The 24,085-nt window shown below is 54.3% G+C and overlaps 1 protein-coding gene across 3 annotated transcripts; it reads right to left on the bottom strand.

The window, feature by feature from the left end:
- Positions 1 to 7,441: 7,441 nt before the first annotated feature.
- On the bottom strand, positions 7,442 to 15,642 carry PLEKHF1 (pleckstrin homology and FYVE domain containing 1). Of its 3 annotated transcripts, XM_073795736.1 has the most exons (3): positions 15,367 to 15,642; positions 14,581 to 14,811; positions 7,442 to 9,109 (listed from the first exon to the last, which is right to left on the bottom strand). In XM_073795736.1, the coding sequence occupies exon 3, from the start codon at positions 9,093 to 9,095 to the stop codon at positions 8,256 to 8,258; it is 840 nt and encodes a 279-aa protein (XP_073651837.1). In that variant the 5' UTR covers positions 9,096 to 9,109; positions 14,581 to 14,811; positions 15,367 to 15,642; the 3' UTR covers positions 7,442 to 8,255. The 3 variants fall into 3 exon arrangements, with proteins under 3 accessions (XP_073651837.1, XP_004317427.1, XP_033700963.1); XM_004317379.4 differs by lacking the exon at positions 14,581 to 14,811 and having other exon boundaries at positions 15,367 to 15,640; XM_033845072.2 differs by lacking the exons at positions 14,581 to 14,811; positions 15,367 to 15,642 and adding an exon at positions 15,121 to 15,350.
- Between the last annotated feature and the right edge of the window lie 8,443 nt (positions 15,643 to 24,085).

The raw sequence follows: 24,085 nt of genomic DNA, 5'->3' as shown, positions 1-24,085 counted from the left end.
CATCATTGGGTGGATTTCTCCCTAACTGAATTGAAATCTGCACAGTGTCTTGGCAACAGCCTCATTCTGGGTGTGAATCTGGGCCCCAAGACCCTCACCTGGACTCCTTGGTCCTTTGCCCTGAGAGCTGGTCTGAGACCCCTGTCACATGACTCAGGACCACTCCTCTCTCTGCGCAGGTGGAGGACCCTCGCAGCTCTCAGTAGGTCTCCTCACTTAGTCCCGTGGTTGCACTGGTTGTCCAGATTCATGTCCTGTGCCCATTTCTAGAGCCAGGGTGTAGGTGAGTCAGCTGCAGCAAAACATGTGGCTAAAGGTAAGGAAGAGGGCTTCCCCAGGGGCGTGGGAAAAACACTCCGTGATCTCATTTTCTCTCGTGTTAGTACCACACTCGCAGCACTTCTGACACCAGATGTGCGGGGGTTCACCCCACCCGCCCCTCCCTGCACCAAGCAATTCTCTGTGACACCGACTGGATGTCCTATAATTCAGTTCCATTCTGGCACTAACTGGTGTTGAGGGCTTAGTCCCATAAGACTGCCCCCGGTTCAGATGCCAATCCCAAGTCCTAGGTGGTCACCTGTACTTCTGACAAACTGGCTATAAATCAGGGTTCCTGTGACCCCCCCTCCTTGGGTTTGATAATTTGCTAGAACAGCTCACAGAACTCAGGGAAATACTTGTTTACTTGTTTGTTATAAAGGATATGATAAGGAATACAGATGAACAGCCAGATGAAGAGATGAGTGGGAAGGGGTGTGGAGCTTGGGTGCCCACTCCGGGTGCACCAGCCTCCCAGCGCCTGCACGTGCTGAGCAGCCTAGAAGCTCTCCCAACGCTACGCTTGTGGGATTTTTACGGAGCTTCCATCATGATTGATCATTAACTCAATCTCTCCCCGTCTGCGTGGATGGTGGAGGTGGGGGGGACTACAAGTTCTGAGCTTCTAATCGTGGCTCAGTCTTTCTACAGCCCACTAAGTGTTGCTTCATTAGAAAAAGAGACACTGCTGTCACCCAGGAAGTTCCAGGGGATTTAGGAGCTCTGTGTCAGAAATGCCCCTGTGCTCTTATCACTTGGGAAATTACAAAGGTTTTAGGAGCTCTGTGCCAGGAACTGGGGGCAGAGACGAATATATATTTTTTGTATTATTTCACACCAGGGAATACCAGAGTGTGACCCCCGAGGGAGGAACATGCACTCAGGTGAGCCACGGGTGCCCACCACGCCGTGAACTCGCTCCAGCAGCAGGGGGTAGGGAGCAGTAAGCAAACTGCTGTTTCCAGGTGAGGACACAGCATGAGTGCAGAACAGAAAGAGCACGGGGATCCTGGCCCTGTCCTGGGGTGATGATCTGCACACCAGCCCCACTCAGTGCTGGGCGCCCGTGAGCCCTGCCTCCGCTGTGGCCCCCCAGGCCCCCTCCCTCTCACTGATTGCCTTTGCTTCAACTCTGACTTCTACCCCAGCTCAGGTGTTGGGGAAAGAAATTGTCGGTTAGTGGCTGGTCTTAGACCAAGCCTTACGGGTTCTTCCACTTCCTGAGGGTGGGGTGGGGACCCCAGGAGCCTTGGTTGAGATACAAAGGAAGGCATTTTGGCATTTTAGAATGTTGGTAATTTACAAACTACTTAAAGTTTGTGTGTGTGTGTGTGTGTGTGTGTGTGCCAGAATCCTGGGACCCTGATTTCCTCAGCCCTGGGCATTGCCGTGGGCAGCCAGAGGACCCTCTGTACTGAGAAAGAATGGGTGGCAAGGATGGCTGGCCCCAGGCCCCTACTCCCACCCCTCCCTGCTTGGGAGCCACGGTGGGCAGGAACTGGTCTCTGGAAAGCCTGTTCTTTGGGGTCAGAATTTCTGGCAGGATCCCTAAGCTGACGTTCCAAGGACTGAAATTTCCTCTTGTTTTTGCCCAGAAACGTCTGGCTCAGCCTGCCCTCCCTCTGTCCCCCCCACCCCCGCCTGCCTGCCTGCCTTTCTGTCTTTAGTGTTGGAACATTCCGGTCAGAGCTGGGCTCTGTGGTGTGGAGAGCAGCCAGCAGGAGATGGGATCTGGCCACTGCTTCTCGTGCGGCACTGACCCTGACTCGTGTGTCGGGGACACGCCTGCCCTGGGGGCCTGTGAAGGGGGCGGGGAAGAGCCCCAAGAGCCTCCCGTGGGCTTCACTCTCCTCTCCTTCCTGCGTCCTCACTGTCTGTTCCTCCCTTCTAGACTCATCCAAAGCCAGTCTGAGGCTTTGAGATGGGGAGTCCAGGAGGGGAAAAGGAGGAGGCAGGCCGAGAGGGGCTGGAGGTGTCTGTTGGGGACGGGGGCGCCCTGCCTGGTCCACGTCCAGCTCCATGGACTTATGTGAACTGCTCCCTCCAAGGCCCTAAGGAAGCTCCTTCGGTGTTTCAGTGCACCACAGACTCCCTCAGTTCGGACCTGGGTGGCCTGGAAGGGCAAAAGGGTGGGGGACGGGCAAGGGAAGGGCCAGAAGACACCCCAGTGTCTGGCTAGAAGGCCTGAGTGCACGCGCCAATGCAGGCCAGACAAGCAGGTTAGGCCAAGCCGATGGGGGCAGTTGTGGCCGCAGGGGTTGTCCTTGTGAACCCAGCATCTTGCCAATGGCCCGCGGGAGCTAGGGGAAGTCACAAGGCTACCTCCCCCTAGAAGAGAAGCATCTGTGGAATGGCCAGGGGCACTGGGCCTGTGCTGGGAGCTGTGGGGGCCGCAGATGAATGACTGAGCTGCCCCCTGCCCTTGAGCAGCTCAGACTTGAAGGCCAGCTTTGATGGGCACAGGCCCACTCAAGCACCTCTGGGAGGACAGGGTGGGGAAGCTGGAGCAGGGCTGCAGGTGCTCTGGGAGCATAAATGGGACAGCCATGCTGACCTGGGGCATCCTAGGAAGGCAGCAGAGTGGAGGTGGCAGCTGCACTGGGGTTCACAGGAGGGCTAAGTTCATGGGCAGAGGTGGAATGGCGAGCACAGAGATAGCAAGTAGCCCAGAGAAGCCCAGAGCCTGGGTCGGTTGGTCTTAGTGAGGCAGACCCCTCTCCCCCACCTCTGACCCCCACCCCACATTCTGCCCTCTGAGCACAGGTCCCACTGAGTCTGCTCAGGGCTGAAGCAGGGCGCCTAGGTGGAGGGCAGGATCCCTGTCACAGTTGCGGTCCTGGGCACAGAAAGAGGCAAAGGCCAGGCGGTGAGCACTGAGGAGGGAGGCTTCAGGCAGCCCAGAGCCTGCCAGCCAGGTGCGAAAAGCCCCAGACACAGAGGCGGCCCCTCCCCTGCCCACAGCCCTCAGGAGGGCCACTTCCTGCAGGCCCAGGGCAGAGGAAGCGGCTGCTTTGCTTTGCAAGCATGGCCTGAGAGACCCTGGGTCCTGGCTGAGAACTGGGTCAGCCTTGCACCCACTCCCACCCTGCCCAGTGGCTGAGCCCGAGAGTGGCCCTGACCCGCCCTGCAGCCTCTTTGTGGCCGTGTCCCAGAGAACAGGCTGGGGCAGGAGAGAGGCCAGGCCACCAGAAATCCTCTGATGCCAACCTGGATGCCATCCCCAAGGGAGCCACTGTATCCCTGCAAACAGGTGTGATGACACCTTTCCAGAAAGCTCTGCCTGGGTGGGTGGGGGTGGATGGGCACTTCCTGCCCTGCCTGAGAAGGCAACAATCAGTGTCTTGGGGGAGGGGCTGGTCTCCAACCCTCCAGAAAGAGGCCAGGGTTCTCATCCAGTGCCTTGACTGGGGGCCCCAGGAATGAAGCCCAATTTCCGTTTCCTTGTCATCCCCTCTGCCCCAGTGCCCCCAGCCTATTTCTTACTTGATTCATTTATTCAGTCAACAAATTAATGCCAGGGTCAGGAGGGGATGGTTACCAAAAAGACCCAGACTCCCAGGCCTCATGGAGACTACCACCCTCTATGATAAAGTCCTGCCCTCCTCTGAGGCTCAACCAAACACCACCTCCTCCAGGAAGCCCTCCCTGATCAAACAGCTGTCCTGAGGGCCTTAGGATGGCCTGTGTGACCTGGGTCTGCCTCTCTGGGACCAGTGCACAGATGGGTCTCAGTAAGTGGCAGCCACAGACCCTATCAGCACCACTACCCGCCATCATCATCATCCAGGAGGGATAAGATTCCCTGGGTCCTGTGAATCCTTTGCCTGCCTGCAGCAGAAAGCACCCAAATGTTATCAGCACACATGCAGTGGGCCCTATTTAAGAAAACTCAGCATCTAAAAATCCCAACAGACAAAACTGTTGGGAGAGGCCTGAGGAGGCCTTCCCTAATAGCTGAGTCCTGTAGGAACATAGCACCCCTGCCTAGGAGTTGGCTAAACTCTAAAGGGAGGCTTGCCTGTCAGTCAGTCCCCAAATGCCCTGAGGTCGCCGTTGTGAGTTGGCTTTCCACCTGGAGCAACTTCAGACTTCCGTCTGGGCTGATTCCAGCAAGGGTGCCTCAGGCAGTGCTAAGGTGGTAGGGGCTCCACAGTGCCCCTCAAACGCCGGGGCCTGATCCTCAGACCCTCGTCCATCTGCCGCTCTGAGAAGGAGGGGCAAGGCAGGCCCCTCCCAGCGTCCAAAGCCTGTTAGCAGGCTTAGCCTCTGGCAGGGACGTGGAGTCCATGCCCAACTGAGGGGAAAGATTCCTGGGTGATGAACAGGAGTACTTGGCTGGCAGGACAGTTGATTCTCGTGCCCTTACCAGGCCTTGCAAGTGAAGCCCCAGGAGGGACTGAGAGGACCTAGACGCAGGTCCAGCAGACTCAGCCCTTCTGCCAGACCTTAAGCATCGTCCTGGGGGAAAGGGAACATCCACAAACAGCCAGGCATTGATTCAGCCTGAGAACTCCTGACCTCCTCCACGTGTGGGGACAGCATGGTGGCCAAGGGCAAGGGCCAGCCACGTGGCCCTGAGGGCAACTCCAGAGTCTTGGACAACATGTGCCACTGGGTAGGTGGGGGAGGAAATCGCAGACCCGTGTGGCCTGGCTGGGCAGCAGGCTACTGCTAGGAACAGCCGGTGGGGGGAGTGGGCAAGTAGGGTGGGGGGTTGTGCGTGAGCGGGGTGGAGTCAGGACCTGGCCTGACTCTCGGCCCAAGCCAGGCTGACTAGGTTGTCTCTGAAGGGAAGCAGCCCCGTAAGGAGTCAGAGATGGGGTCTCCCGAGGCAGCGCCTTCCCTTCCTGGGCCCACATCTTCCCTTTCAGGAGGTCCTGACTCCTCCGACACATTCCCCTCTGTGCTTCAGCGGTCAGGGGCCTGATCACTGCTCCACCTCACACGCTGGCCCAGGGCAACATTCCGCCCGGGGCGCTTCTGAGGGCAGCATCTGCTGTCATCAGAGCGTCTTGCAGAACAGGGCAGGGGCCAGCCCTTTGGGATAAGCTGAGGGCAGCCAAGGCTTGCCTTCTGCCATCTACCGTGGCAGGCAGATGTGGCCTTAGTAAAGCCTAGGCCACCCCTCGGGGATCCCAGGGGGAGCAGGAGGCTTCACGGCCATCCTCCCGCCTCAGCCAGCTGCACACAGCCGCCGGGGCAAGCTCCTGAAAGCCAACAGCAGACCTGCCGCCCTGCTAAAGGCTCCAGTGGCTCCCGGTGCATCCCACCTGCCCCCACCACCTCTCTGGCCTCAGTCCAGCCAAGCTGCTCCAGAACACATGGGCTCCTCCCCTGCTTGGGGCCTTTGCACTTGCTGTTCCCCCATCTGGAGTCTGGAACGCCATCTCCCCAACTGGCCTCACTCACTCATTCTCACTATTCAAGGAATGCTGCCCTCCTCCCGCACCCCGCCATGCCCGAGTCCATGCCCCCATCACAGCCCACGCCAGGCCCGATGCCACCCACTTCTGTGCCTCTTGTGCCAGGCTGTATATTCATTCGTTGAGAGCCGAGAACTTGGGCATCTCACTCAGGCTGTGTCCCCAGTCCATGATGCAGCATACAGCAATGAGTGAGTCTGTGTGAAGGAAAGCCCTCCAAAGGTTGTTGGCCACTTGAGCCCTTGGGTCCTCACAGGCCCTAACGCCTCAGGGCTCAGGGAAGCTGCCGCCCTGTCCCAGCCCTGGTGGCTAGGGTTGTGAAGGAAGCAGGTCTGAGGGTCGAAGGCTGAGGGCCGAGCCGGCACCTGTCCAGCCCGAGTGTGGAGGGCATGGCCTCACCTGCCTGGGGTTCTGTGCCGTGTGCCCCTTTGGCAGGTAGCTGTGGAGGCTGCCGGTGCCTGGAATCAGGTACAGAAATGCTGTCTTCTGTCCAAAGGAACACTGTCCTGGTGCTTCTACTCCCCGTTTACCAGGCAAGGGAGGTTCTAGGGGAGTGGGGCAGTGACCAAGAGGCCAGTGGCTGGAGCTGGGCACTCCGTGCCTGGGCACCAACCCTGGGTGAAGGGATAGGACTGGCTGGCCCGGGCTTTCACGCCGATCTGGCCTCAGTAAGTTGCCCTGCACCCTGTAACCTGCCTGCCCTGAACCCTCTGCCCAGGCAGAACTGCCTGAACCAGTTTGTGTGGTTCAGGGAGGCCAAGGACTCGTCAGTTCTTGGAAGCACCTCTGACCCTCCCCACCCAGTCCCTCTGCCCTGAGGGTTAGGCCACAGGCAGGCCCTGGGTGCCTCACACTCTGCCGCTCCCACCCTCCCTCACACAGGTGGCTCCTGTCAAGAGTAGGCTGGAGTGTTGCCACCCCTTGGAGCCCACCTGGCCTGCTGAATCAGAGTTAGCATTCAGAGGAGATTCTCAGGGTTCTGTCTGCAAGTGAACGTTTGAGAACTGGGCCGGGAGGACAACTGTTCACCCAGGGACTGGAGCTGATGGTGGGCTTTCAGGCACTGCGCAGTGTGGGCTGGGGGCAGCTTTCCTGGTCCCAAAGTCACCACTTCTGATGGTGATCCCCTCTCTGCCCAGTGGGCTGTGGCCAAGGCCAGCCAGGCGACGGGGGGGAAGACTGGTACAGGAGACTGTCCTGAAGGACCACAGCTCTGTGGCCGGGTGTGGGCCAGGCATCAGGTGGCTGCCATTCAAGCTCCAGCCCCAGCGCACACTAGCTGAGCATGGCAGGTTGCTGCACTTGGGACCTCCCCACTCAACTGCACCAGCCTCGGGGGGGCGGGGGGGGCAGAGCAGAAGGCCACGTGGGAGAGCTTTAAACCTGGAAGGCTCATGGAGAGCTGGACAAGCAGCTCCTTGTTTCCTTTACTTGCTGTCTGGCTGTTTAGATAACTCACACCAAGTGAACAGGGCTGCAGGTGCTGGGCTACAGTCACAGCGCCTGGATGGACGGGGCTCTGTCCCTGGGAATCAACCATGGTGTGGTGCAAACATCTGACCCCACTGGAACTGCCAGCATTCTCAGGAATGCCCAGAGTGGTGGACAGTTGTTGACATTTGCCACCTAGCATGGTTTCAGTCCTCAATCACAGAGGTGTGTCTGAAGCAAGAACACTCCTGGACTTCGCAAACACATGAGTCAATAAACTTTCTTTTTATTATTAAGTCAGTCTGGGTAGGGTTTCTGTCACTTGCAGTTAAGAGTCCTAACACAAAACACTGCTTTCTCCAGCACAGGGAGGGATGAGGACAGGACTGCGAGGCATCAGACACCTGGAGGGAGGTGAGACTGGGCCAGAGGGCTTGGCAGGCCACTCTGGACCACGGGGAGCTCAGGCTGCAGTTCCTGGGCCTGGCGGGCACCCACAGCATGGCAGTCTCTTGCCTGGCTCTGGGTGAGCCCACATGCCTGCCTTGACAAGGCCCAGCCAGCCAGGCAGGTGGGCATCAGCAAGGCAGGTGGGCAGGCACTGGTTTCCTGGAGGCCTCTCAAGACCCACAGTCTTTCCTGCAGGGGGGCGGGGTCAGGTCTGGGGATTCAAGGCCTCAGAGAGGAGGGGACCTCACTCCAGTGCAACCTTCTCTCTGGCCCCTAAAGCTTCCTGAGTTCGTCTAATTCAAGGGGTCATCTGGATCAACAGCTCAAAGGGCCGAGAAACGACATTTGTTCCCAAGAGGCCTAAGTATTTTGGGTTTGCTAAATGAAAAGGTAATTACCTGAAGTGGAACTAGAAGGACGCCAGTATCCAAAAAGAGGCATTGGGGGTTCAGAGAAAAAGAGCCACTTCCACTGTGCCCACCACCCCGTGGGGTAGGGTCCCATGGCGAAGGGCCCTGCAGGGTGCCGGGCAGCTTGGGGAACTCTGCCCTCTCAGGGGCCCGGTCAATGGCATCCGCTTGGATGCCGAAGTGACTAGGGAAGCCCTCCCGCATGTCTGCAGACCCGGGGTCAGCTGTGGAAGGACGACCAGGAGACTCCCGAGGCGTAGAACTCCACGCGGCTGGGCCAGTCACCATCCCCACTGCCTTCCCTGTCCTCGTCTGAGTCATCATCGTCTCCACTGGACGCTCCGCAGACGGCCCCGGCCACGTAGGCCGGCTGCCCGGCGGCCCCGGTGCCCAGCTCCTCCGCCTCCTCCTGCCGCTTCTGGGCGGCCAGCTCGCGGAAGCAGAGGCTGCAGACGCGCAGGGGCTTGGGCGAGAGGCGCGGCAGGAGGAAGCGCTCGCGGGAGCACTCGGCACAGACCACAAAGCCGCATTTGCGGCAGTGGTGGCGTCGGGTGAGCGCCGAGAAGCGCGTCTGCGTGCAGCGCATGCAGATGTCCGTGGCTTTGTCGGGGATCCAGGGCGCCGCGTGCTCCGTGCTGGGCTGGAGACCCGTGGCCAGCAGCTGCCGCCGCACACACTCCTCGATATGGCTGATCCACTCCTGGCGCTCGGTGGCGGAGGCGGCTGACACCACGAAGGACTTCTTGGCCGTCTTGATCATCCAGCGGTTCTTGGCCTGCAGGGTCTCGGGCAGCAGCTCCAGCGTCACCTCCTCCAGCGGAATGATATGCTGGCTGCGGTACTTGCGCTTGTTGAGCACGATGCTGCCGTACACCAGAATGTCGTTGAAGAGGAAAAAGATGCGCGGTTTGGCCTTCTTGCGGCACTCCTTGGTCAGGACGCCCTCACCCAGCAGCACTCGGCCCGGCAGGGCCAGTGGCTGCCCCGATGCCCCGAAGCAGCTCTCAACAGCCGCGATGCGCTGGCTGTTGATCTCCGTGTTCGCCAGGTAGTCCACCATCTTCGGCCACTCGGCTGTGGGAGGAGCAGCAGAGGACGCGTCAGCTTGCTCAGACGTGGGGGGGGGGGCTCACCCCCAGCTCACCAACCCATCCGTCAGACAACGCACTAATTACCCCACTGCAGGCCCAGACGGCCACTCAACTAAGGAAACTCGCTGCCCCAGAAAACGACCCTTAGACAAGGAGTTACTGGGAGGTGAAGGGGGAACCCCCCGCCCCAGTGAGGGGCGTGTGGAAGCCAGCTCGGGATAGGAAGGCAGCAGTAAAGATGTGTGACTGAGAAGTGGGGGCTCGAGCCCCTGGGGAGCCTTGGAAAACATGGTAGAACAGGCCTCAACACCATCCACCCAAGGGGCAAGGATACTGAGCCCCAACTGCCTTAAGAGGCTTCCAGGAGCACTGACTACCCAGCACTTTGGGCCTGCCCCAGGTGGAAGGGTGCAGGTGCATGCACGAGGATGGGGAGTGCCAGGCAACGGGGTGTCTGCAACCCCAACCTGTCAGTGACCCCCCCACCCCACCCCCCATCTACCAAGACAAAGCATCGTAGACCCTGCAACCCACTCACTCAGCCCATGAGCCCAGTGGTCACCACCATCATCATCACAGGTACCACTGCTGAGTGCTTCTTCCATGTCAAGCATGACTATCTCATTTAGTCCTCACACCAACCGTAGCAGGTAGGTCCCCCCTTGACAGGAGGAAACTGAGGCTCTGTTAGTCACTAGGCAGCCTGGAGCTTGCACCCCTGGAGACGGTGCTGCTCAGAGCCTTCCCCCATGGGGCAGGAGGCCTCTATCCTCCTCTGCCAAGCGCTCCATGTGGTAGCCCCAGATCTCACCTGGGCCCCCTCTGCTCTGTCCATACCCATTCCCTTTGACCCACCAGACTCACAGCTTTGAGGACACCCAAACACCGCCGACCCAGGGCAAGCCTGCAGTCCCAGCTCTCCCCTGAGCTGCCCCCGTGACCTCCCACCAGCTCCTCTTCTTTTCCAGAAACAAACCACCATTCACCTAGTTGCTGAAGCCCCAAATCTAGGACTCCGCCTTGAATCTCCTCTTTCCTGTACCCCCATTCGACCCACGAGCAAGCTCCATCGTTTTTCTGTCTCACGCTTGGCCCCAGTCTGCTCACTTCTCACCACACAGCTCCACCAGTGAAGTGACAGCAAGGCTACCTCCCTTTCAGAAAGCATCTCTCTGACAACCCCAGCTCAGGCAGCTTCTCCCGCTACCCAGGACAGGGTCAGCAAACCATGGCCTGAGGGTCAAATCTGGGTTCATGTATAAGGTTTTATTGGAACACAGCCACATCATTCATTTACAATTGTCTGTGCTGCTCTCCTGCTGCAACAACAGAGCTGAGAGCTGTGACAGAGACCACATGGTTACAGAACCTAAAATTTACTCTTTACAGAAAAAGTTTGCTAACCTTTTCTGTAGGATGTTACCCTATTTTGCTTTTTCTTCACAGGACTTACCAGGACCTGATATTTTCTTGTCTATCCATCATTTGCTTGCGTGTTTTCTATTTCCCTCACCCACTTCTAAGCTCCATCACAGCAGGAGCCTTTTCTTGTTCACTGCTGTATCCCCAATGCCTGGAACAGTGCCAAGCACATAGTAGGTGCTTCGTGAGTGGCTAGTGAATGAACCAAAGCTCCCTAGGGCCCACCACAGGAGGAAGGAGCCAGCACCTCCTATCTCTGAAGAGGAAGCAGATGAGAGCTGACCCCACAGCCGCTGCTGCCGCCACCACCATGTGCGCACAAGTGTACAGGCACACAGCACACCCCTGGCCAAACTGATCACACACGCAGAGTTTCTGGGTCACCACACTGCAGTTCCGTAAGTCAGGCTACCTGTGGGAAGCTGAAGTGTGGCCAGCGCAGGGGCTGGATGCATTACACAACAGGGGTGCTCGGTCCCGACTCACGCACCCCTTGCCCCTTTCAGACCACAAGCCATCCTGAGAAGTGCTGTCCACACCACCTTATGTAAGAACCACTATTTTTAGGCTGCTGATCTCGGCTGCATGTTGCAAACCTAGCTGATTATGGGTGACAGCCCTGGGCTATCCTGCTAGGACCAGTCACTGCATCCCTGCTGTGGACAGTCTGGTAACATTCCAGAGGCCACCCCCAGGACCCCTGGGCTGGGTGCTGGGCCCCGGGATGGGCTGAATGAGGGCTCCACTGGAAGAGCTCAGAGTGTAGCAAAGGAGGGAGAGGCACCAAGAGCAGTGACTTTGGGACCTACAGCAGCGACAATGGAGATGCCTGGCAGAGTGGAAAGGGCAGAACAAAGGGTGAGCTGGGTGCACTCACACAATGGGCTACTGTTGGCGTTTACAGTGACTCCACCCGATTCACGTGGGTCATCGTGGAGCGACAACAGGCACCAAATGCTGAGTGGAAAAAGCAACCTGCAGAACGGTCTGTATGACACCATGTATGCAGAAATTACGCAACATTTAAAAAGTGTTCAAGAACTATATCTGCGAATAAAAATGGGTAGGATGGAACCTCGCACCCATAAGGATAGCTGCTATCAAAAAAAACAGGAAATAAGTGTTGGTAGGGAAATGGAAAAGTTGGAACCCTCCTGCACTGTTAGTGGGAATGTAAACTGGTGCAGCCGCTATGGAAAACAGTATGGAGGTCCCTCTAAACATTAAAAATAGAACTGCCATATGATTCAGCAATCCACTTCTGCTTATTTATGCAGGAGAATTGAAAGCAGGATCTCCAAGTGGTATTTGCACACCCATGTTCATAGCAGCATTATTCACAACAGCGAAGAAGTGGAAGCATCCCAAGTGTCCATTGATGGATGAGTGGATAAACAAAAGGTGGTACAGACATACAATGGAATATTATTCAGCCTTAAAAAGAAATCCTGTCACTTGCTAGAACACGGATGGACACTGAAGACATTATGCCAACTGAAATAAGCAAGTCCCAAAAAGACAAATACTGCATGATTCCACTAATATGATGTATCTATAGTAGTCAAATTCATAGAAACAGAAAGTAGCAAGGTGGTTACCAGGGCTGGGGGTGGAGGAGGAGGAAGAACGGGGTCCGGGCGGGGGCTGTGGTGGTGGAGGAGAGCTGTTATTTAATGGGTACAGAGTTTTGGTTTTGTAAGATGAAGAGAATTCTGGAGATATTTCAAAACAATAGGAATATACTTAACACCTCTGAACTGTAAGCTTAAAAACAGTTAAGATGGTTTTCAAAAAAGATAGATACAAACCAAAATCAGAAGAAAATTTTATTTCTTTCATTTAAAAGAAGGCAGCAGCAAATGTGATAAAATCCCAATACCAGTCAGTTCTGGGAAGTGGGAACATGAGCTTTTTCTTTCTCTTTCTAAATTTAAGGTCCTCAAAAAGAAAAGAATTACAGTACAATGTCTGGGTCAAGAGCTCTGGGCTCTACTGGCCTCACAGCGGGTCACCAGGCTGGGCCTCCCCTGACCTCACAGCAGCAGGGCCCAGGCTGCAGGACATGCCAGGATGAACATCTGAGGACGGAATGCCACTTGCTCCCTCCAATACACCTGGCAGCCACCTGGCAGAACTGGGTGAAAACCCAATCTTGCAGCCACACGCCGAGGCCTAACACATTCAGCACTGAGCAGACAGACTTTATGTGGAGAGAAGAGCAGATGCCCCCCACAGTGGGTGAGCTCTGGAGGCAGACTTGCCCAGGTCCACCTCTGACTAGATGCTACCCAGGTGGGCACCATGGAGGAAGTGAGGAACAGCGCCCAGGGAGGGGAGAGCTTTGGGCAGGGGAGGGCCTACAACGCTGTCTCCCCGTCCCTTTTAGGAGGCCCCAGGATGCCCCACACTGCTCTGTCCCTAGTCAGTGGTTTACAGACCCCCTCCAGGCCCTGTTGGCGGCAAAACATGGCGCAGGAAGGGTGGGGAGTACCTGGTGACAATGAAAGGGGTCTGGGCTCTAAGCTGACTCCACACACTGACTGGGGTAGTGGGAAGCCTCTTGTGCCCCCTCCTCTGTGGGCCTGCAGCGAGTACCAGCTGGGGTGAGGGGCCGGGCAGACAGCATCCTCCTGGGGGGCTCCCCCACATCTGCCTACCAGATCTGCCACGACCAGAACTTCACACCTGCTATAACATGGCCTGGAGATTTTCTTTTTCTTTTTTTTTGACCGCCCCCCTCACTTCTTTCCCTCACCAGGGATCGAACCCGCACCCCGTGCAGTGGAAGCACGCAGTTTTAACCACTGGACCGCCAGGGAAGTCCCTTGGAGATTTTCTTGGTAGATGAGGCAGCATCCCCACCTCCCCATCCCCCACCCCTCCCAGCAGATGGGGAATCCTGTTCTTATTGTTCTCACTAGGGAAGTGAACCATCCTCCCTTAGAACAGGGGAGGAGAGAGCTGAGCCTGTGCCCACTCCTTTTGGGGCCACCTGCCCCAGGACAGCCTGTGCTGAGCCCCATGTGGTACCCCAGATGCTGACAGAAGGTGGACACTCTCGAAGGGCCAGTGTCTGGGAACAGGGAAGTAAACAGACCTGCTCTTTCTTGCAGGTTTTGGAAGGAGGGCAGGCTTCTGGGCTGGCCTTCCTGAACACAAGGGATCCCACCACCTGAGCTGGGCCAAAGGTGCTCTCAGTGAGTGAGCCATGCCCTAAGTGTCACTGGGTGGCCAGGGTTCTGTGCTTGACAGTCGAGGTGTCACACATGATCTACACCAGGAGTGGCAAATCTATATCAAGTCTGAACAACTGCCAGTTTTTCTAAATACAATTTATTGGAAAACAGCCGCATGCGATGGGGACTGGCTTGCAAAGCCTAAAATATTTACTATTTGGCGCTTCACATAAAAAGTTTGCAGACCCCTGATCTATACCACCACATGCTGTCAAATGCATAATTCAGGGACTTCCCTGGTGGCGCAATGGTTAAGAATCCGCCTGCTGGCTTCCCTGGTGGTGCAGTGGTTGAGAGTCTGCCTGCCGATGCAGGGGGACACGGGTTCGTGCCCCGGTCCGGGAAAATCCCACATGCCGCGGAGCGGCTGGTCCCGTGAGCCACAGCCGCTGAGCCTGCGCGTCTGGAGCCTGTGCTCCGCAACGGAAGAGGCCACAACAGTGAGAAGCCCGCGTACCGCAAAAAAAAAAAAAAAGAATCCGCCTGCCGATGCAAGGGATACGGGTTCGAGCCCTGGTCTGGGAAGATTCCACATGCCGCGGAGCAACTAAGCCCGTGCGCCACAACTACTGAAGCCTGCACTCTAGAGCGAGCGAGCCACAACTACTGAAGCCTGCGCGCCTAGAGCCCGTGCTCTGCCACAACAGAAGCCACCACAATGAGAAGCCAGCTTGCCACAACTACAGAAAGCCCGCGTGCAGCAATGAAGACCCAATGCAGGCAAAAATAAATAAATAAAATTTATAAAAAACAAACAAAACAGTTTCAGTGTGACTCAAAGCGTCCATTTTCCCACCTGCAAAAAGGGCTGATGACAACTCTCCCCCTGCACAGCTCTTCAGGTGTTCAGGGAGAGAGAAAGGGAAGGAGATTCCAGGTGACTGCAGGCTGGGAAGGAACTGCCACCTCTCTCTGGGCCTGCCTCAGTTACTTCCTCTGTGAAATGGGAGATTAAGCCCGGCCCTGTTTCCTTTGACAGCTCCCACCAAAAGTCACAAACTCACACGCTTCAGGGGCCAGGCGGTTCCTAAATGAGAGAGGCCAGCGAGCACCTAGGTCACGGGGAAGGCGCTTCCACCCTCCCTCTCTTCCCTCCTTCGCTGGGGCAACTATCTCAGCCCACTTCTCCACACCCCGCAGACTGGGACCGACGACGGCGTGAGTCAGGAAACCCTGAACCATCTCCGAACAGCGGGAGCGCTGAGATCCCTCTGCCCCAGGGCTCAACGCCCACGGGCGCCTCCTGACCTTTTCCGTTCTCACGTCGCGCACACCCCGGGGGCCCTGCCTCGACCCCGGAGACCCCTAACCTGTTTTCACCCCGGAGACCCCTTACCTGTTGTCACCCCGCTATCCCTGGAGCCCCTGCAGACCCCGCCCCGCCTACAGCCCGACCAGCCAGTAATAAGCGCCCTGCTCCGCGCCTCTGCTCGAGGCCAGAGTCCGAGACGGTCCTGGCTGTGCGCCCGCCCCGCCCCAGCTCCGGGGCCATATAGTCGAGGCGTCCCGGAGAATTTGGAGGCGGCCGGCCGGCCGGAAGCCCGCCTGCTCTGCTCGTCGCAGCCCGACCGGGGATCCTTACCTCCTCGGCCTGGGCCCCGCGCGCCCCGCCCAGCAGCCTGCGTGTCACACCGCACTCGGCCGCGCCGCTCCTCTCGCCCTCTGGGGATAACCCCAACCGCCCAAGCCGACGCGTTCCAACTCTCCCCGACACGCCCCTCGCGGCAGCTCCGCCAATTGGAGCCCTGGCGCGCGGCGGGGGCGGAGCCTGGACTCCAACTCCAGAACCACAAGTTCCCGGGAAAAGTGCGCAAGCGGAGCGGCCAGAGTTGGAGTGCGTTGTGGTGCGCCCCTGCTGCGAGCCAGGGCTGGGCGGGGCTCGTTTGTAGCTCTCTCCCGGGGTTGGGTACCCCGTCTCAAGACCCCGGTTTCCCTTTCCGACGCCGCGCTCTGCCCGCTGGCTGTTCTCGCCAGGCAGCAGACTTTGAACTCGCCGGACTGGGGCCTGTGAGCCAGGAAAGGGGGAGGGAGGCTTTGGCGTTATTGTGCCTTCTGCTGCTCTGGCGGGATTCCCTGCTGCTGGCTGGCATAGTCCTCTCTCAGAAATAAAGAGATTGATAATCATAATATGAAAAATCAGATAAAAAAGTGTTTTATCTGTTTTATGTTTTAAACTTTTTTTAGTGAAAACTTTCAAACATACATTGAAAGAAAGAGACTAATTTAATGGACTCCATGTACCCATTACCCAGCTCCAACATTACCAGCAGGTTTTGTCCCCCTTCTCCCCGCGCCCAACATACCACCCCCCACTGCCGCTCCCTGGCCAGCAACACTGAAATGAAATGAAAGTCCAAGCCTCGCCATCACCACTCCTCGAGGGCTGTCTCAACCTCCCTCTGGCCTCCTCTCAACACTTCATTTCATACTAGCTTCTTCCTGTTCCTCAAAACCCCAAGGTTGTTCTCACCTCTGGGCCTTTGCACTTCCTTTTTGCCTCCAGATCTTCCCATGGCTGCATTTTTGGCATTTAGATCCAACTCAAACTGTCCCCTCCTCAGAGGCTTCCTGCACCCCATCACCCTCATCTACCTCACTCCGTTTTATTATTTTGCAAAGCACTTCTCTCAACCTGAAGTCATCTGATTAGGTCGCTTGTTTACATGTTCATGGACTATCTTCCCCACCTAGGTAGGCTGTGAGCCCCGTGGGCTGGACAGTATGCAGCTTGTTCATTCCTCTCTCTCTTCAGTGCTGAGAACTGAGTTCAGCGTTTAGTAAATGTCTGTAGCAGGGATGAGTTTGTCTTGCCAAATAGGGGAGACCTGGGCACTGTGAAGAGGGGCTGGCTCAGTCCAGGGCAGTGCCTGCTGGGCCAGGACCAAGGCAAGAGACAACAGCGGGAGAAAGAGCTGACCCAGCTCCAGGTGCCTGGGTCCAGACCTCTGACTCTGCCCAGGGCTGGGGCCTGAAGGGCTGGTGCTGGGAGGCATGAGCTGAACAGGGGTGACCCGCTTTCCTGGGTGGTGTGGGCAGAGGCTGTGAGGTGGGGCCCGGTAGTGGGGATCTGCCTATCTCAGCCGGAGTGGAGCGGGGCTGGGACATGGGCGCATTGCCACAGGGCAAGGGGCTGGGGCAAGGGAGGAGAGAGCAGGGAGAGGCTAAGAGAAAGAGGAGGGGTGGATAGGCAAGTGTGAGGGCCACCAGCTGTGACCTTGGAGAGTCCACATCCCCCCACCATGGCATCCCCACCTCCACCACCTTCATGGTTATTACCCTCACCCAACATAAGCCACAGCTTCACAAATGTATTTAAACGTTTATAAAATGCATTGCCAATATTTCGTCTTGAGAGATTACAAAAAAATTTCAGGATTTTCAGCTTCTCTTAAATCAGAGGATTTGAAAGATCTGGTCCCCCATCTCCGCACAGAACTGTCCCCTTTAGATGGGGCACGTGTTCTCCCACTAACCACAGTCCCCACCATTCTCCGTGGTTTCCCTCTCACCCCCCATTTACGCATTTATGTACCTGCAGTTGAATAAGCATTTGAGCTTATGAGTTCTGATGGTATACACCAGACAGAGGGTGGGGGAGGCAAGACCCCAAGATCCCAGAGGCTGAGTTATAACCAAGGAGGTCAGTTGGGACACTGAGACACTGGGAAATGCCATCCCAAGTTGTTGCCCGGGGTGGGGGAGATGGAGAGGGACTTTGAGCTTAGCCTTGTAGGCCATGTTTTGTGACTGCCTCAGTGCCAGATCCCCTACCTCCCTAGCAAGAGGGGCCTTCTCCAGGAAGGCAGGCCCTGCCTGGGGTGAGGTGGCTGTAGGAAGGGAGCTGGAAAGCCCTGTAAACAGCTCTCTGGCATCTGACTCTGTGCTTGGCACAGAGCAGGTGTCCAGGAAAAGGAGGCCTTTTCATGATTCTGGAAAACCAGAGAGAAGATACACAGCTGTTGGTCCTGGAGTCAGGAGACCCCCAACTAGCCTTTTCTCATGCTGGTCCAGGGCCCACTGGGGCCTCAGTCTCCTCATCTGTCCTTCCTTCCAGTGCTGATATTCTATGGAAGTGGGTGGAGCTCCAGGAAACCCCCTGGAGGCAGCACAAGCTCTGATCCTCTAGCTGTCCACCCCTTCCCACCAGAGACCAGCCGTGGGTGGAGGGCTGAGCTCCTCCAAATAAGAGGAAAAACTCGTGACTCAGGGAAAGGCAGAGGTTGAGTCAGCCAAGCCACAAGCTGTGGAAAAAATGAAGTGTCCCTGAGGCTTTTTCGGCTCCTCGGGTAAGGAGCCCTTTCTGAGGGAAAGCTGGCTTCTAGACTTTGGGAACCAGGCTTTCAGGAAAGCGCCAGTCTCAGGGTTTTCAGGTTAGGGGTCCCGGCAATCACCTCTGTGGAAAATGCTAGGAATTTATATTGGATCAGTTCTTTTTTTTTTTTTTTAATTTATTTTTGTCAGCATTGGGTCTTCATTGCTGTGCGCATGCTTTCTCTAGTTGCTGCGAGCGGGGGCTACTCTTTGTTGCGGTGTGCAGGCTTCTCATTGCGGTGGCTTCTTTTGTTGTGGAGCACGGGCTCTAGGCGTGTGGACTTCAGTAGTTGTGGCACGTGGGCTCAGTAGCTGTGGCACGCAGGCTCTAGAGCGCAGGCTCAGTAGTTGTGGCACACAGGCTTAGTTGCTCTGCACCATGTGGGATCTTCCCGGACGAGGGTTCAAACTATGTCACCTGCATTGGCAGGTGGATTCTTAACCACCGTGCCACCAGGGAAGTCCTGGATCAGTTCTTAAGTTCGTCTAAGTGCCAAGCAGTGTGTGCTACACACTTCACATCATCTTATCTTTCCCCAGGCTAGACCTGTGATTCCCAGCGTTGGGCTAGAGAAAGTGAGACAGATGCCAAAGCATCTAAGGGTGAAGTATTGAGACTAATGCAATACTTTCTCTCACTCTTGTCTCAGCAAGAGTGAGAGAAAACAGAGTGGGCAAAATAGTATCAATTGATGACCTTAGGTCAGGGGTCAGAGAAGGATCACATGGCACATATTCTGGGCTTTGGGAGCCAGGATCCCTGTGGCAACTACTCAACTCAGCCATTGTTGTGCGAACAGGGCATAGATAGTGTGCAAGCACGCGGCAAATGTCACTGAGGGACACGCGTCTGACTGTCCTGTCATTTTCATGTGTTGTGACAGCTTCTTCTGAATTTTTTACAACCACTTAAAAATATAAAATCCCTTCTTAGTTCACGGGTTGTACCAAAACAAGCTGCAGGCTGGAGTTTGCTGAGCCCTGACTTACAGCTGTTCATCATACTTTTCCTGCAACTCTTCTGTCTGTTTGAAGATATTCAAAACAGAAAGTAGGGAAAACAAATAAAGAAAAAAAGGAAACAGAGGCCACCCTGCTTATAACAGGCAGACTTTGAACTAGTCAAGTTTCCAGGATTCTCCATGCTGCCTTCTTTATCAATTACACACCTGAGGCTGAGTCTCAAAGCCATGGAAACGTGGGACATTGGGGAAAGATTTCTGTTCAAACGGTTACAAAGATTTGTTTTAAAGGAGGACACCTGGAATGTTCAGAAACTATGATTTCAAAAGAATATCTCTCAAAATTTTTGGATTTGGGGTTGCTGAAGTATTGGATTTGAAACCACGACCACATCTACCCTCTGCTAAATCATGGAACTGGAACTGCAGTGGCTTCCCGTCGCTCCCTCTGCAGTGTCAATATTTATACTGTTCTTTGTCTAAGTTTGCCCTGTGTTTGTCATTCCAAGTCTGCACATCCTTTACATGTTTGTGGACATTATTGTGCCTGTTTCTCATCATGGATGTCTCCATGAGGCTCTGACTAGGCCAAAGGGGGAAAACAAGAAAGACGAAAAGAAACACTGCCCTTTGAGAAATGCTTCAGGTGGAGGAAATAAATGCTTTCATCTCAATATAGTCTTCACAGTGATTTAGACACACCTACCTTCTCAAATAGAGCAAAGCTAAGAGGCCTCTGACAACACTGGTTTGACAAGGTTCCATCTGCGTCATTCATTCATTCAACAAACAGTTCCTAGACGCTCGTTTTGCCACCTCGAGCAGCGGATGCCGTGATGAATGAGGCACTGTTTCTGCCCCTGAGGAGCTCACAGTCAAGCAGGAGGCAGACCTGCAAACACAGGCTTACCCCTGAGGAGCGAGAACTGCTTACCCAGAGCAGAGAGCAGAGAGCAGAGGTCATCTCTGGTGAGAACCATCTTGTTGGAGCACCATTTTGGCATTAAAAAGTCAGCGTTTGGGGCCTGGCTGGCAAAGAACTCTTCACCTGCTGCATGTAAGTCAAGAACAAGAATTTTAGGGGCCAGGAGCAAGCAAGCTGGAGAGAGAAAAATGCCTAGCTCACGGTGTGGGAGAGGGCCAGGGGAAACTCTGGCTGAGGAGTGTGACTGGGAAAAGTTTCAAAAGGCAAAGATGGGTGATATTCCATTTTTAATTACTTGCTGAGCTGCCCAAGATGTCCCACATTTTTGGCCATTACCCCTCAATGCTTCATAAAATCCACACCCTCACTGGTGGGAAAGTCAATTGTTCTATCCAACCTCCATGATGGGCAATGCAGCAACATCTGCCACAGTGAAAGATGCCCAGACCCTCTGTTCAGCTAGTCCACTTCTAGACATTTATTCTAGTGCAAAAGGGTATATGCTCACATTTATCCATTGCAGCTTTGCTTTCAGTAGGGAAACAGTGAGGACAAGCCAGACAACCATCAATAGGGGACTGGTTAAATAAATTATGCATGCAGTGAAATGTTTCCTCACACTTAAAGGGAAGAAGGCAGGTCTTTATGTCCTGATGTGGAAGGATTTCCAAGATATATTGAGTGAAAAAAGTAAGGCGCAAAAGCAAGTGTGGGGCTTCCCTGGTGGCACAGTCATTGAGAGTCCGCCTGCCGATGCAGGGGAAGTGGGTTCGTGCCCCGGTCTGGGAGGATCCCACATGCCACGGGGCGGCTGGGCCCGTGAGCCATGGCCGCTGAGCCTGCACGCCCAGAGCCCGTGCTCCACAACAGGAGAGGCCACAACAGTGAGAGACCTGCGCAAAAAAAAAAAAAAAAAGTAAGTGTGATTTCCTGTGTAAGTGTATGAAAAACATTGCTGGCAGAATTGACAAGAAACTGGTGACAGTGGTTGCCTGTTGAAGAGAAAATGAATGGCCCGAACACATGGGAGGGAGACTCACATTTTATACCCTTGTGGTATTCACACCCTTATCTAGTTCCCTCCCACATTGGATAGAATGAACCTGTGTAACCAATAGGATATCGTGGGAATGACAGTGTGTGACTTTCCAAAGTATGTCATAAAAGACACTGTGGCTTCTGCCATGCTCTCTTGGATCACTGGCTCTGGGGGAAGGCAGCTGCTTAGTCGTGAGGATGGTTGAGCAGCCCTGTGGAGAGGCTCATGTGGTGAGAAACTGAGGCCTCCTGCCAACAGCTTGCCAGTGTGTGAAGGAGCCAGCCTGGAAGGAGATCGTCCAGCCGCAGAGAAGCCCTGAGGTGGCTGCAGCCCAGGCCCTCATCTTAACTGCAACCTCCTGGGAGACCTTGAGGCAAGACCATCCAGCTAAGCCACGCCCCAATTCCTGACCCACAGAAATCATGTGGTATAATAAATGCTTATTGTTTCAAGCCAATGAATTTTGAGATAATTTGTTAGGTAGTACCAGGTAACTAATGGGTCTTTTTAACTTTGTACCTTTTGCATTTGTGCATGTCCAAATAATGGTGGTGATGATGATAATAATCATAATTATAGTAATAACCTAATATACACTGTGGACTTTGTGTGGAATAATTCAGGGATATTACCATTGGGTAGATACGGGGTGGAGAGATGGGAACCACTGCATGGACAGTGAACCCTGGACTAAGAAGGGACTCTACTGGAGTGCTCAGAGAACCTGGCTTCCAGGTGTGTGTGTAAGGGGTGGGGGCACTTGTGCAGGCAGTGGAAAGCCCTTAGGTGCAGAGGTTTCATACTAGCTGCCTGCAGGCCCACAGACCCTTTTTGCTTGGCTAGCACTTTGGATTTTAAAATCTGAACTTGACACCCACCAGAATTGCTAAAATTATAAATATTGACAATATGAATAGGTGATGATATAGAGCAACTGTACTCTCATGTTGCTGGGGGAATATAAATTGGTACAACTACTTTGGAAAACCATTTGATAGTGTCTACTAAAGCTCAACATATGCTATCCTACAGCCCAGAAATTCTACCTCTAAGTACATATCCAGGAGGATTGAGGGCACATGTTCACCAAAATAAATGTTCAGGAATGTTATAAGAACGTTATTCATAGTAGCTCCATAATGAATACAACCCAAATGTCCACCAACAGTCAATGGGTAATAGACAATGTTGTATTCATGTAATTGGGTCCTCCTCAGCAATAAGAAGAATACCGCTACACAAATGAAGATGTATCTCATAGGAATGAATCTCCCAGACCCAACATTGAGTGAGGGAAGCCAGACAGAGAAGGCTACATACTGTATTATTTGAATTTCAAAAAAGGCAAAACTAATCTACAGTGGTAGAAATCAGGGTAGTGGCGATCTAGGAAAGGGCTGGTATTGATTGGGAAAGGGTAGGAAGGAGCCCTGTAGGGCTGTTTTATAGAATTTTATTTATCTTGATCTTAGTGATGATTCCAAATGTGTATATGTATATAAACAGTTCACTTAAGTGTGAACATAAATCTTAAGATTTATGCTCTGTATTGTATGTATGTTATACCTCAATAAAATAAAATAGAAGTAACTTTAAAGAAATCTGCGCTGAGTGCTATTAGAGGGCACGCACATCCTAGTTCCCCACAGGATCTCTCCTTCCCAGCGTCTGGACTCTGAAGGCTGAGGGCAGTTCCTGCAAGACGTGCCCTCTACTGGTGCCTCTCCCGGAGGAGTAGCACTGGAGTCTGGGTGGGGCGGGCAGCTAGGGACAGAGGAGAGCAATCTTACTGGGATTTTCTTCCCTACACTGTGCCCAGTCCCCTTACAGTGGAGGCTGCGTGACCACCTAGAGGGGTGGGATAGGGAGGGTGGGAGGGAGGGAGACACAAGAGGGAAGAGATATGGGAACATATGTATATGTATAACTGATTCACTTTGTTATAAAGCAGAAACTAATACACCACTGTAAAGCAATTATACTCCAATAAAGATGTAAAAAAAAGAAAATGCATGTGATATTGTGATTTATAATAAATATATATTTGGTCGGACCCCTGTTTCTGGCACAGGGCTCCTAAAACACTTGGCATTCCCTAAGTGTTGGGAGCCATAAAGGTGTCTCTTGTTATGTTAATGAGGTGACCTTTGGGACGCACCTAAGTGTGCGGGCAGGTTGCCAAGAGAACAAACCGCTGGGAATAGAGGGTTGGAACTTTCAGTGCCCTGCCACCCCCCCCACCATCCCATATCAGGAGAGGAGAGGGACTGGAGATTAAATGTCTCCAGCAGCCAATGATTTAATCAAGCATGCCTGTGTAATGAAGCCTCCGTAAAAACTCAAAAGGACTGAAATGGGAGCGCTTCCAGGTTGTTGAACACGTAGAGATTTGGGGAGAGTGGTGCCCCTGGAGAGGGCATGGAAGGTCCCTGCCCTTTCCCTATACCTTGTCCTGTGCATCTCTTCCATCTGTTTGCTCCTGAGATATATCTTTTATAATAAACCAGTAATCTAGTAAGTAAAACATTTCTCTGAGTTCTGTGAGCTGCTCTAGTAAATTAATTGAACCCAAGGAAGAGGTGTTGGGAAGTTCCCATCTACAGCCAGTCAGTTGGAAGCACAGGTGACAGCCTGGACCGGCGTCTGAACTGGGGCGGGTGGGTGGTTGGCAGTCCTGTGGGACTGAGCCTTTAACCTGTGGGGCCTGAGGCTATCTCCAGGTAGACAGTGTCTGGATTAGATGCAGAGTATTAAAGCACTGCTCAGCCTCCAGCTGCCTGGTTAACTGATAGCCCCAGAAGCTGCTTTTCTGGTTTCACTCCTTTCATGCCAAGGCCCTGCTTCCTCTAGAGACTGCTCCCAGCCACTGTCTGAGCATGCAGGGCTGAAATATTGGTCCGTTCCTGTGAGATGTGGGATCTTGGGCAATGTCTTAGTCAGTTTGGGCTGCTATAACAAATTATCATAGACTGAGCTTAAACAATAAAAATTTAGTCCTGACAGCTCTAGAGGCTGAAAGTCTGAGATCAGGGTGCCAGCAGGATTGGGTTCTGGTGAGAACCCT

The sequence above is a fragment of the Tursiops truncatus genome, chromosome 19 (assembly GCF_011762595.2).
Source record: "Tursiops truncatus isolate mTurTru1 chromosome 19, mTurTru1.mat.Y, whole genome shotgun sequence".
NCBI classification, from domain to species: domain Eukaryota; kingdom Metazoa; phylum Chordata; class Mammalia; order Artiodactyla; family Delphinidae; genus Tursiops; species Tursiops truncatus.
The sequence above is the reverse complement of the archived record's forward strand: the minus strand, read 5'-3'. Positions and strand labels throughout refer to the sequence as shown.

What these genes read in the sequence shown, in the direction of transcription:
- PLEKHF1 (XM_073795736.1), bottom strand. Translation starts at nt 9,095, where the DNA reads ATGGTGGACTACCTGGCGAACACGGAGATCAACAGCCAGCGCATCGCG.